The sequence below is a fragment of the Mustela lutreola genome, chromosome 8, assembly GCF_030435805.1.
Source record: "Mustela lutreola isolate mMusLut2 chromosome 8, mMusLut2.pri, whole genome shotgun sequence".
Lineage (NCBI taxonomy): Eukaryota > Metazoa > Chordata > Mammalia > Carnivora > Mustelidae > Mustela > Mustela lutreola.
The window spans coordinates 144,070,915-144,085,148 of record NC_081297.1 but is presented as its reverse complement, the minus strand read 5'-3'; the positions used below and the strand labels follow the sequence as shown (position 1 = coordinate 144,085,148).

The window sequence follows — 14,234 nt, the reverse complement described above, 5'->3', positions numbered from 1 at the left end:
CTATGAGCACACTCTGAACCACAGATTCCTCCATAAAAAGAACTGTGCTCAAAAGTCACTGCCATTTGCCAAGACGGTTCAAATCTTCAAGTCTCACTGAAAATTTCCTTAATTCCGGATTCTTTTTTTTTTTTTTTTTTTTAAGATTTTATTTATTTATCAGAGAGAGGGGGGGAGAAAGCAAGCACAGGCAGACAGAGTGGCAGGCAGAGGCAGAGGGAGAAGCAGGCTCCCTGCCGAGCAAGGAGCCTGATGTGGGACTCGATCCCAGGACGCTGGGATCATGACCTGAGCCGAAGGCAGCTGCTTAACCAACTGAGCCACCCAGGCGTCCCAATTCCGGATTCTTAAATATCATTAGAACTCTTAGGAATTTTGGAAGAAAAGTAATGAATATAATCAGCTCTTTGAGGTAATTTTCGGACCTGGGCCCACAGAAAGGGAATTGCTATCCAATAATTTTAACACCTTGACTCAACTTTATTTTAATCTCCAGTAAAAAAATATAGTTTTTTTCCCCCTGCTATAAAGAGAAAACTTGTTTTATAAAAGTACTTGGTTGTATATTAATTGGGTATCTCATCCCAAACCTACATTATTCCCCAAAACTCATCTACTAAATAAGCATTTAGAGTTCTTATATGTTAGGAAGCGCTTTATGTACTTTACGAATATCAACTTTAAAAATATAGACAGGACTCATTTAAAACCACAAAATATTTTAGTAATAATATTTTTATATCTGAATTCCTCCATCCCACGAAAAGAGGCACTACAAAGGTTATTTTTGTCTGTTTTATACACTGCTATATATCCAGTCCCTGAAACAATGCTGATACGAGAAATTTGTGTTTTGTTTTTTAAAAAAAGATCTTATTTATTTGACAGAGAAAGATACAGCAAGAGAGGGACCACATGCAGGGGGAAGGGAGAGGCGGGCTTCCCGCTGAGTGGGCAGCCCGGCGTAGGGCTCCAACCCAGGTCATGACCACAGCAGAAGGCAGACGCTTCACGACTGAGCCACCCAAGCGCCCTGAAATTTGTGTTTCAGATTATAAATACATAGTACCCCACTATGACGGAGTCTTTTTTTTTTTTTTAAGATTTTAAGTAATCTCTACACACAATGTGGGGCTCAACCAGAGATCAAGCGTCACATGCTCAACTAAGTCAGCCAGGTGCCCCTGAGCCTTTCCTTTCAAATTTCTCTTCCCACCCTGTACCTGGAATATGCAAGCCTGTAGCTTACGTACACACTAGAAAGTAAGGTCTATGAAGTAAGTTTATTCACAGCTCTATCTTCATTCAACACCAAAGCTAGGCTCAGTAAGTATCTGATCAGTCAGGGAAGGTTTCATCTGTCACCCCACCACTCCCCGCTGGAGCGTAAACAACAGGAGGGCAGGGACTCTTTACAGCTATGTTCTAGAACCCAGAAGAGGTACCTAATAAATATTTTACCTTTTTTTTTTTTTAAAGATTTTATTTATTTATTTGACAGACAGATCACAAGCAGAGGCAGACAGAGAGATAGGTGGAAGCAGGCTCCCTGCTGAGCAGAGAGCCGGATGTGGGGCTCGATCCCAGGACCCTGGGATCATGACCTGAGCCAAAGGAAGAGGCTTAACCCACTGAGCCATCCAGGCACCCCTAAATATTTTACCTTCCTGATTCTGGTTTCCACTCCAAATATTCAAACTGAACCATATCAACACAGCAACATTAAAGTACCAAAAAGGGAAAATCTACAGAGGAGGTAGGAAAGATAACAGAATCTTTCCCTAAGAGGTCAATATTCTTTACTGTGTAGCAAATAAATTAATTAATTAAATTTAAAAATTAAGGGCTTTCATTTATGAATATGACCTCAGTCTCCCCACTCCCTATTCATCTCCTTTTTTTTTTTTAAGGGGAAACATTTCTTTTCTTTTTTCTTTTTCTTTTTTTATTTTTTTAAGATTTTATGTATTTATTTGAGAGAGAGACAGTGAGAGAGAGCATGAGAGAGAAGGTCAGAGGGAGAAGCAGACTCCCCGTGGAGCTGGGAGCCCAATGCGGGACTCAATCCCGGGACTCCGGGATCATGACCTGAGCCGAAGGCAGTCGTCCACCAACTGAGCCACCCAGGCGTCCCTCATCTCCTTTTTTTTTAAGTAGGCTCCATGCCCAGTGTAGAGCCCAACACGGCACCTGAACTCACGACCTGAAGATCAAAACCTCAGCTGCTGAGTTCAAGAATCAGATGCTTAACCGACTGAGCCACCCAGGCGCATCTCCTCCCACTGTCTTTAATTTCACCCCTGAACTCTCTCATCATCATGATTCTCAGGAACACAAAGTCCCAATGCCTACTCAGTAATTGAGTTTACACAGAGAGCTTGCTCTTAACTGCTTGTGAAAATCTTAACCATCTTCAATATCACCTTCCAAGCAAAGTCATCTTTTTCATTCAACAAATATTTACTAACTATATGACAGGTGCTGGCAATTATAGGGATACCACTTCAAAAAATAAAGAAATAGGTATGTAGGAAAAATATGAAGGAATACACATCAAATACAGAGTTATAACATCTTAATTTTATACATCAAGAACACACTTTAAAAGTTCTGAAAAATGTGTTTGGTGTGTGTTAGTTAATAAAGCTAAAAGAGTAGGCTTTTTGAAAAAGAAAAGCCTTTCCAACAATGACCAAAATTATGTTAACTAAACACTTGGAATGTCAGTTGAGGTTTCTGAGTAAATGAATGCATCTTAATGTCCATTAACTAACGAGAAAAAATAACATTTAATAAATCTTTTAGAATAAACACCTCTTGAAAACCAGGGATATTCCAAGTAGTGGAAATACGTGATCTCTCTCTGAAGATGGTATAGAGCCAGCTAGCTCAAAACTATATTTTTACAAGTATGCTATGAAGGGTAAAGTGGGCTTAGAAAGGAATTAAAAATTCTCTAGGATTTGTGAAAATATTCCAATACTACTTCTAATACCGAGAAAACAGGAATTAGCTAGCAATCAGCTGGAACAAACTGAAGGTATACACTATCACTGAACTGTGAAAAAACGGTTTTACTTAAAATTAATGTAAGAGCTTCATAAAATTTGTGCCAACACAGATCCTTGGCATATATGTGAGAAATGGTACACCATGGAAGAAGATTAAGCAGGAACGATAAAGAACAGATGAGAGGGGCGCCTGGGTGGCTCAGTGGGTTAAGCCGCTGCCTTCGGCTCAGGTCATGATCTCAGGGTCCTGGGATCGAGCCCCACATCGGGTTCTCTGCTCAGCAGGGAGCCTGCTTCCCCCTCTCTCTCCGCCTGCCTCTCTGCCTACTTGTGATCTATCGAATAAATAAAATCGTTAAAAAAAAAAAAAAAAAGAACAGATGAGAAACTGACCTCAAGCCCTCCCTCCATCATGGGAACAATGAAAAACATCCTGACCGTGCATACAAACCCAAACTGCACTTACCTTAATGGGCTGAGGGCCTCTCAATGCCGTCTGTCCTCCCATCTGCGGAGATCCTTGCTGCAGTGGCTCAGGCATTAAACTGCCAGCATTTCCCATGCCTGGGTTTGGGTACTGCATATTAGGTCGCCCCCGGCCTGCTCCAACTGAACCGTTCATGACTTGATTAGGCATCATCCCCTGTCCATTGCCTGCACTCAACATTCCAGGATTCATGCCAGCATTCATCCCTGTGTTCATTCCCAGGGCAGGCTGATTTACCGGACTGTTCATCATACCTGCTGCAGATGGCGTAGGACCCTGATTTGGTCCACTAGTGCCCATCCCCATGTTGGGAGAAGTCAAGCCTGCCTGTGCCATTGGGCTTTTAACCATGCTATTTATCAAACCTAATCCAGGACTGTTCTGTTGGGGCTGGCTGGCTATGCCTTGGCCTGGGCCACCAACCCCCATATTGAGGTTAGGGGAACTACCAGACCGTAGCAATTCTGACAGCTGTTTATGTTTAGAGGCTGCATCTTGTACTATGCCAAGACTTGTCTGAAGCTGATTAATATCACCACCATTGGTCAGTCCCAATTCTGTAGAGTTGATTAATTCATCTGGTAAGTCATGCTCCAAGTCAAATAGAGAGCCAAAATCTAAAAGCAAGGAGAAAAGACAGTTAGTCTGACCATCAAAATCACAAAATTCTCTGTTTAGTTCTTGATAAGCATTAAATATTTCCAAACTTCAATCCATGGGATACCACATGTATTATAGTCTTTCATATTATGCTAAAAATTTTTACATATGTATTTAAAAATTAGAAAATATTTGGCTATGCCAACAAGTTTAAACACCTATGAACTGTACCTAAAGTAGGACCAAAGGAAAAAGGATTAAATGTTAGCACAACCCCATTACATGAGTTGCCCAGTTTGTACTGCTGTTCATGAAAAAAAAAGATATACAACCATTCAATATTCCAGAATTCCTTAAAGAGGTTAAAATAACTTATCTATACACAAACTAAGTTCAGAATGAAATACAAGACTTAAAATATTATAATAATAAAGACAACTGATGGTTTCTCAGCCTTTTGGCTAAGATCAAGTGAAGAAAACTGACAGACATTCCAAGAACGTTAACCGTGAACTCCATGACAGGGGCTATCTACCATTCCTTACTAAGTGACTATCAAAGTGCCTGCCATCAAAGTGCCTGATCTGAGTGAATTCACTTTCACCTGACCTCAGCCTACAGAGAGCTTTCCTTAACCAAAATCTCACTGGAATAGGATATAAAACTATGCCTACCTAGTTCCTTTAACAACATACAAATCACCCCAATCACCCCAAAAAGAGAATGCAAGTTATGGATTAACTCAGAGTTTCTCAAATCTTGGCACTATTGGGTATTTAATAATTAGATACACTTGAATCAACTGATTATACTATTAAAAGATAGTCCATCCCTTGAAGACAAAATACCACTTAGTAATGATCTACTTGGGTCCAATTTAATCTTGTTTCCGAAGCCCAACTCTTCCTCTATGTGCCCTTTCTGTTCTTAAGAGCATTCTATCATGGCACTGAAATTATCTGTGTGTCTGTCTCTCTCCCCTCCTCCATGCTATCTCTTCCTACCACCACCCCTCACCCTACCCCTGCATCCAGACTCTGTATTTGGGAAGGACAAGTTTCACCACTCACACACCAACTCCCTAATGTCCAACACACTTAAGCATTTGGTCATATTGTAATTGCTCTGAATTGGGAAACCTAGGTGCCTCAGTTGGTTAAGCATCCACCTTCATTCAGTTCAGGTCATGCTCTAGGGGATGGAGCCCCACATGGGGTCCCTGCTCAGTGGGGAGTTTGCTTCTCTCTCTTCCTCTGCCACTCCCCCTGCTTGTGCTCTCTCATTCTGTCATATAAAAAAATAAAATCTATTAAAAAAAAAGAAAGAATGGGAAGTTCTAATACACACACACACAATTTGCTCTGTATTATATCCCAGGATCTCTGGGCATGATTCAGAGTCCAGATTTTTATAGTAGTCTTTCCTTTTGAAAAATCATTTTGTGGGGCGCCTGGGTGGCTCAGTGGGTTGAGCCGCTGCCTTCGGCTCGGGACATGATCTCAGGGTCCTGGGATCGAGTCCCGCATCGGGCTCTCTGCTCAGCGGGGAGCCTGCTTCCCTCTCTCTCTCTGCCTGCCTCTCTGTCTACTTGTGATTTCTGTCAAATAAATAAATAAAATCTTTAAAAAAAAAAAAAAAAGAAAAATCATTTTGTGCTCCTACAAAATGTATCTTAGGCATTTTGGAATACAAATAAAGTCTCGAGTAAAATTTCCCTTCGGCCCAGGATCCTGGGATAGAGTCCCACAACAGGCTCCCTTACTCAGTGGGGAGACTGCTAACCCCCTCAGCCTGCCACTCCTCCTGCTTTGTGCTCTCTCTGACAAATAAATAAGTAAAATCTTAAAAGAAAAAAAAGTTTTTTTCTGAATCACTACTGAAAAAACAACTGCTTAATATGTGGATATATTTCCTTCACTGTTTCCACTTACATAATTCACTAAACTAAAATCATACATATTTTATGAACAATTTTGCATTCTACTTTTCCCCTACAGTATACAAGGATATATCCCATCATATGCATAGTTTGCGTTGAGCATTTAAGTAAAAAAAAAAAACTCTGCTCATTTAGAAATTTTATTTATTAAGATTTTGTATTTATTCATTTGACAAACAGAGATCAGAAGTAGGCAGAGAGGCAGGCAGAGAGAGAGAGAGAGAGGGAAGCAGGCTCCCTGCTGAGCAGAGAGGCCAAATGTGGGACTCGATCCCAGGACCCTGAGATCATGACCTGAGCAGAGGCTTTAACCCACTAAGCCACCCAGGCACCCCGTCATTTAGAAATTTGAAAAGTGTACATATACGTAAGTGACAAGAGGAAATCACAAAAGGAAAGTAACAATACATTTCAAAACTTAAGTAAAAAGTAAAGATAAAAATTGAGTTAAGTAGCCAAGTTATATTAGAAAAAAATAGTAGCAAGATAATCAAAGATAAAAGTAACTATCAAAAGAAGAGAAAAACATGGGGCGCCTGGGTGGCTCAGTGGGTTAAAGCCTCTGCCTTCGGCTCAGGTCATGATCCCAGGGTCCTGGGATCGAGCCCCGCATCCGGCTCTCTGCTCCGGGTGCGGAGTTTCTGGAAGGTTAAGGAAGAAAGAAAAAAACAGAAAGCAATACAGCTAATCAGCCTCACACAAAAAAATTAGAGACAAAAATGGATACGTTCCTGAGAAAATATTAATGAAACCTTAATCAAACAGAAATTCTGTAGGGTAAACATCCCAGTTTCTGCAAAAAAAAATCAATGACATAAAAAGACAAATATAAGGGAATGGGAGTTGTTATTAGAGAGAACCAACAACTAGATATACCTTGTTTGGAACCTGCAAACCAACTATAAGAAAACCCATTTTTAAGAAGAGAATCAGGAAGGGGCACCTGGGTGGCTCAGTCAGTTGACATCGACTCTTGGTTTTGGCTCTGGTCATGATCTCAGGGTCACCGGACTGAGCCCCGAGTTGGGCTCTGCGCTCAGCAGGAAGTCCGCTTGAGGTTCTTTGTTCGTCCCTCTCCCTTCTGCCCCTCCCCAGGCGCCTCTCTCTCTCTCAAATAAATAAATAAATAAATGAATAAATAGATTTTTTTAAAAGAATCAGTAAAATTAAATATGACTGAGTGGTGGGTAATATTAAATTATTGACTTTGGTGGGTGTGGTAATAGCATAGTTACTATGTTAAAACAAATCCTTTAAACTAAGAGATACATAAGAAGATTTCTGGTGAAATGACTGGTCTGGGATTTGCTAGAAACACTCCAGCAAAAAAGGAAAGGAGCGGAGCATGTTTGTGTGTGCAAAAATAACTTGAAGTAACAGGCACATGGGAATTCCTTTTAACTATTCTATTAAGTTGAAATTTCCCATTTAAATAAGTTTTCAAAAAGGAGACACAGAAAGTCTGAATAATCCTGAAACACAATTAGGGATCCTCCCTGTCCCGATGCCCCTCCCCTTGTTCCTCTGCACTCTCCCTCTCTCTCTCAAAGGAATTAATCTTGAAAGAGAAAAAGAGAGAGAAAGAGTGAGTCTCTGTCTTAATCATTGGTTTATCTTCCCATGAGGAAAACACCATATCTAAATGTTTTTTTACAGGCATTTCCCACTGAACTTTTTTTTTTTTTTGAAGATTTTTTTTTTTTTGGAGAGAGGGAAAGACAGTGTGAGAGAGAGAGGGGCTGAGAGGAGAGAAGGTCTGAGGGAGAAGCAGACCCCCCGTGGAGCTGGGAGCCCAAGGTGGGACTTGATCCCGTGACTCCAGGATCATGACCTGAGTGGAAGACAGTTGCCCAACTGAGCCACCCAGGCACCCCCCCTCACTGAACTTTCCAAGTAAAAGTTCAACCTCATACACACTTCTAGAAAACAGAATACTCTAAAAATCACATGGCCAGTACAAGAAAAGAAAATCATGAACGTAAGAAGCAAAAACTGAAAACAAAAACCCCAAAACAAAACAAAACCCTGCAAGTCAAATTCATCAGTGTCTTAAAATGCACTGTAATGATCAAGTTGGGATAATGTCAGGAATCCAGGGTGGAGGGATCTGCATTAGAAGCCTATAATATCTATAAACGCCATCCACTGTATTAACAAAGGAGAATGGAAATGTAAGGTTCATCTCAATAGCTGAAAGAAAAACACTGTATAAAATTCAATACTCAGGGGCACCTGGGTGGCTCAGTGGGTTAAGCTGCTGCCTTCAGCTCAGGTCATGATCTCAGGGTCCTGGGATCGAGTCGCCTGTCGGGCTCTCTGCTCAGCAGGGAGCCTGCTTCTCTCTTTCTCTCTCTCTCTGCCTGCCTCTCTGCCTACTTGTGATCTCTCTCTGTGTGTGTCAAATAAATAAATAAATAAATCGTAAAAAAAAAAATTAATACCCAGTCACACCCAACAAAAAACTACAGCAATCAAGAAAGTGATGGGAACTTCCTTAAAGTGATAAAAAAAAAAAAAGGGGTTCCTTCCAAAACCCAGAAACTGACAGCAAATAATGCATTAACGGACCAACATCAAAGTCTCTAGCATCAGAACAAGACAAAGATAACCATGAGAAACACTTCTAATTCAATGTTGTACTGGACAATCCAGCCAAAGGAATAATACAAGAAAAATTACACATTCAATGCAATGCCAATCAAAATCCTAACAGTTTTTCAGGGAACCTGACAAGAGGATTCTGAAGAACACACAGAAGAGCCTAGTTTCCACCTCTATATAACAAAGTACCTACTTCATAAGTTAATTTGTAGAATAGTGCCTGACACATACTAAGCACCATAAAAATGTTTTATCTATTATTAGTCCATGGAATCATTACCCTATTAGGAGACAAACAATCTTGTAACAAGGAGAACAAACTTTTATCAGGCACTTTCAACAAGGGATTGTTCCTGGCACTTCAAGAATTGTATTATTCCCACTAACCCTTCTCAATAGTATCTGTAGTAGATAAGAGCCACACACACAGAATTCACTGAGAAGTCAACTTTAGGAATATGGAAGTCCCCCTGGAGACCCTAGAATCTTGAGGATTTTAATTTAACCTGCATTATAGCCACAAATATGCTCCATCTGATTGCTCTTTCATGTTTATGCAAAACATTTCCCATCACATTAAAAAGTTTAGCTCCATCAGGAAGCCAGACAGGAGGGTTTACATGGATAGACCCTGAAAATAAAAGTTTTGGTTTTTTTGTTAATGGCAATCCTGTATTTTCTTTTTTTTTTTTTTTTTAAATCCTGTATTTTCAATAGACCTAAAATGTAGTTACTACTACAAGAGATCCACTCAGGTTCCAACTCAAAGATTGATCCCAATATTCCTGTTTCCCAAGATGGCTCTCAATGTCAACTAGGCACTCCCTTCTACCTTTTGTTATGGCTAAATGTTTGTGTGCATCTTACTCCATTACCAAATTATGAGTATCTGAAGGATAAGGGCTGCATTTTTAAAATTATTTATTTATTTATTTGACACAGAGAGAGAGAGAGAGAGAGAGAGAGATCACAGGTAGGCTGAGAGGCTGGCAGAGAGAGAGAGAGAGAGAGAGAGAGAAGCAGGCTCCCTGCTGAGCAGAGACCCTGAGACCATGACCTGAGCTGAAGGCAGCTGCTTAACCCACTGAGCCACCCAGGCGCCCCGCATTTATTTTTTTAAAAGATTTGAGAGGCAGCTCGCATATGTGCACAGGGGAGGGGCACAGACAAAGATTCCCAAGCAGACTCTCTGCTGAGCAGGGAAGCAGGATGGGGGGCTCAACCCCACAACCCCAAGATCATGACCTGAGCTGAAATCAAGAGCTGGACGTTTAACTGACTGAACTACCCAGGCATCCCAAGGGTTGCATTTAATAAATATTTACATTTCTCACACGATCTACCATATGCTCACAGAATTAAATAATGTTTTACAGCAATTCTAAAATTGCATACTGTATTTATATTTGATTGGTATTTAAACTTTCTAAGAGTTCTCTTACCTCTTCTTAAAACATTTTTTTTAAAGATTTTATCTATTTATTTGACAGACAGAGATTACAAATAGGCAGAGAGGAAGGCAGAGAAAGAGGAAGGGAAGCAGGCTCCCCACTGACTGGAGAGCCCAATGCAGGGCTCCATGCCAGGACCCTGAGATCATGACCTGAGCCGAAGGCAGAGGCTTAACCCACTGAGCCACCCAGGCGCCCCTACTTAAAACATTTCAACAGCTATACTAATTTGGAAGACTACATAAAAAAGTCATATATTCTTTGATCAAACAGACCCTATTATTTCATCTAATATCCTTAACACTCATTATTACCCCTAAGCTACTTTGTGCCTCAAAGCTCTGGACATTTATGATTCCTAAATGCCATCAGCTATCATTGTTTTATCTATACCTTGGCACTGCACAGGGAGTCTAAACCCAAATCTATAAGCTGACCTCATTTAGAAACTGTGAGCTCATGTCGCCCTTCCATCAAGATACAGTTAAACTTTCTCTACTTCCTTCATGGAGTTTTATTATTGTTGTTCTGTTTTTAGGGACAGGAACAGTGTTTACTGAAAAAGGTAAACTACACAGAAGATTCTGATGTCCCTGGCTAAGTGACAGAGAATCTGAACGCCTGATGAGAAATTTCAGAACCTTCTGTCCAGAGGGATGGGCCAGGATAATTTCTAGTGTGAGTCCTTAGCTACAATTTTGTCCTAGACAACAAATGAAACCCTTGGTCTAAAACTAGTAGAAAAGCAGTCCCAAACTAAAGCAAAATGTATGAAGATGCAAGGGAAAAAAATAATTAAAAAATTTAATGTCACATTTAGGAAATCCTACAGGATGGTGAGTTTTAGTACTGACCAGCCTCAATTTCATGCTTGTTACTTAGCTTTTCAAATTCTTCCTCTTCCTTCAAAGAAAGGGGAAACAATGAAGGTTCAAATAAATCATCTTCTCAGACTCCTAACTCAACTTGCCCTTCATAGTAATTAGTTCACATTTGCTGAATAAAATTCAGATGTTCAACAAACATGAGAAACCTAGAAGATCCCCTAAGCTAAGAGTTTGGAATTTTTATTATAAAGAGAAAATTGGTCTACTGAAGAACGTTAAGCAATAATAGCATATGAACAAATCTGTATTTCTTAGATCCCACTCAAGCAAACAAGATAAAGAATGAACTGGACGGACGTGCTGGAGTCAGAGACTGGTTAGGGGACTGCTGCTGGAGAAGTGACAAAAACTAGCAGTTGATCCTGGAACAGATGTATTAGATGAGCACAGGCAGGCACCAAAATGTCAATCAAAAGAACTCTTTCTGACTACAGGTGGTGGGTTAAGAAAAAAGACAAGGATGACTCCTAAGTTTCTGGGCTGCATGACTTAAGAGTATATAGTGGTTCTGCTATTCAGATGGGAAATCTAGAGGAATACACGATGATGTAAGAAAAAAGTCACCACTGGACATTAGAGGGACCATGAGATATACAAGCGTTTAAGGGACAATAATCTTAAACCATCAAAGGATGTTAAAACCCAATATTCCCCAGCCCATCCACCAGGAATACTGTCCTGGAAACCAGGTTCCAAGAAAGAAATGTTGGTGATGTCCCATGCTCCAGAGAGAATTGACTAAATGTAGATACTAGGAAATATTTACTAATCCAGGTTAGAGTGGTTCACTGGAGTTGTGAACAGCAAATGCCAGACTGCAGTGGACTGAGGGGTAGGAGGTAAGAAAGGAAAAGGCAGCAAGTATCTTTTCTAGATATTAAAGCAAGCTCCTAAATATTTGCTTAATTGCCTCCCTTCTCTATGGCTAGAAATTTATAAATCTAAATATGGTTAGAAATTTATTCTATTACCTTTTAGACTATCCTACAGCAAATTATCACAAAACAGTATCACAGACAACTGCTGAATAAACTCACATTATGTCCAATAAGATATTTCCTGCTTACTTTTAAGAAATTATCAACCAATCAACATCACTAACGGACAGTTTCTACCAAATAGTTGGTTGAAAAGTTCCCAAATACCTTTAATGATGCTCAAGTACAAAATAACTTTGAGTAAAATGTTTCTTCACCTGAGTGTACATTCAATCCAAATACAGTGATACAAATGTGACTAACAGGACAGATTTAAATGTGATTTGCAAAGTTTAGAATACATGAGGTGTATCTAATGAACCAGATATTAGAAATGTGACAACCTAAACAAAAACAAAATTGGATTGAATTATGTGGGAAACCAGCGTTGAGTCAAAACATCCTTTCATTATTACATACTGATTTTGTAGGTCACCCTTGGTGTTTTCTATATTGCTATACAATTTAGCCATGTAATCTCTTGTAAAATGAATACTCACATCACTTAGCCTTTCCAAAAATGATGCTTCCACAATATATGAGAAACTAGATAAATACTACCTACCATGAAATACATAAATGAAGCATAACCTTCAAAATTAGAATACTTAACAATACAATCCCACACTGCACACTGTGCTGTGAGCATAAATAATAGGCTTTTTTTTTTTTTTAAGTTTCTAATTAGGATGTGACACTTGAAATAATTTTGGCCCAAAATCTAATTCTACTGAATGGCACCTCTTCCCAGTTATACATTTTTTTCCCATTTACAAGGCCCAAACATTATTTGTTTGTAACAGGCTTATTTTTTTGCTTCAGGTAAACTGAAGTCAAATAAAAAACTCAGTACTGCTTTTAAACTGTGCACATAAGCAAAATACCCATACTAATATCCATACTATTCCAAAACTAGTCAATTCTCAAGTATGCACTTAACAGAAGACAGAATTTATCCACTGAGTGTGTGTGTCTCTCTCTCTTATTTTTAAGAGTTTATCTGACAGAGCAAAAGAGAAAAAAACCCAAGCAGGGGCAGCAGCAAAGGGAGTGGGAGAGGGAGAAGCAGGCACCCTGGGATTATGAACTGAGGGGAAGGCAGACACTTAACCCACTGAACTACCCAGGCCCCCCTGATTCTCCTTTCATTTAGTTCTCTCTATGGCATTAAAATGCTTTAAAAAAAGAACATTCCAGATCTCAAAACCTTTCTTTCCTCTAACCCGGCAGTGAGGCCAGAGGATAAGTAGGAGTGGGACAGGTGAAGGATGGAGAGAAAGAAAATGGGATGTGTACCACCTAAAGCTCCAGTTCAGCAACTGTTAAGAATTCAAAGTAGGGAGAACAGAGTGAGCGACGAGGTGGGTAGAGATCAGATGCTCAGAGCCCCTATTCCAAGCGAGGGATGTGGAATTTTAAAAAGTAAGGATGGTAATGAAAGTCAAATCTATATAACTTCAATAAATCTGTTAACAGTTTGGCTAGACATTGGCAATATAACAAAGATATCTCATTCTTGATTGGTTTAGGACACTTTCTACATTAACTCAGCTGTCTGGGTGTTTAAGAAGGACATTTGGGGTACCTGGGTGGCTCAGTGGGCTAAAGCCTCTGCCTTCGGCTCAGGTCATGATCCCAGAGACCTGGGATGGAGCCCCACATTGGGCTCTCTGCTCAGCAGACAGCCTGCTTCCTTCCCCCCTCTCCCTGGATTTCTGCCTACTTGTGATCTCTACCTGTCAAATAAATAAATAAAATCTTAAGAAAAAAAAAAAAAGGCAGGACATTTTAAAACACTGCAGCCTTTAAAATGAGGCAAATTTGCAGACTTCATGGATTAATTAGAATGAAACAGCTTTCCTAACCTTCATTCAGCGCTTTATTTAAAAATTGTATTTCGAGGGGCGCCTGGGTGGCTCAGTGGATTAAAGCGTCTGCCTTCAGCTCAGGTGGTGATCCCAGGGTCCTGGGATTGAGCCCGCCATCAGGCTCTCTGCTCATCAGGGAGCCTGCTTCCCTTCCTCTCTCTCTCTCTGCCTGCCTCTCTGTCTACCTGTGATCTCTCTCTGTGTCAAGTAAATAAATAAAATCTTTAAAAAAAAATTGTATTTCGATACTCTGTAGATGTAGAACTAATCTAATCACAAACAACCCATCTATCAAGAAAGGAAAGATGCACAAACACTTCAAAGCTACTTTTTAAAAACTAAGAAAATTAAAATGAAATATCCATGCTGGATAAACAGATATGGCTTCTAATACTTTTCAAGACAACTGGAAA

The 14,234-nt window shown here is 39.9% G+C and overlaps 1 protein-coding gene across 1 annotated transcript in view; it reads right to left on the bottom strand.

The window, feature by feature from the left end:
- The window catches only part of EP300 (E1A binding protein p300), an 82,775-nt gene that overhangs the window by 58,425 nt on the left and 10,116 nt on the right, over positions 1-14,234 (bottom strand). Inside the window, exon 2 of the mRNA XM_059187082.1 lies at positions 3,478-4,115. Within this exon, the coding sequence (XP_059043065.1) occupies positions 3,478-4,115 (638 nt within the window). The remainder of the gene's footprint in view (positions 1-3,477; positions 4,116-14,234) is intronic.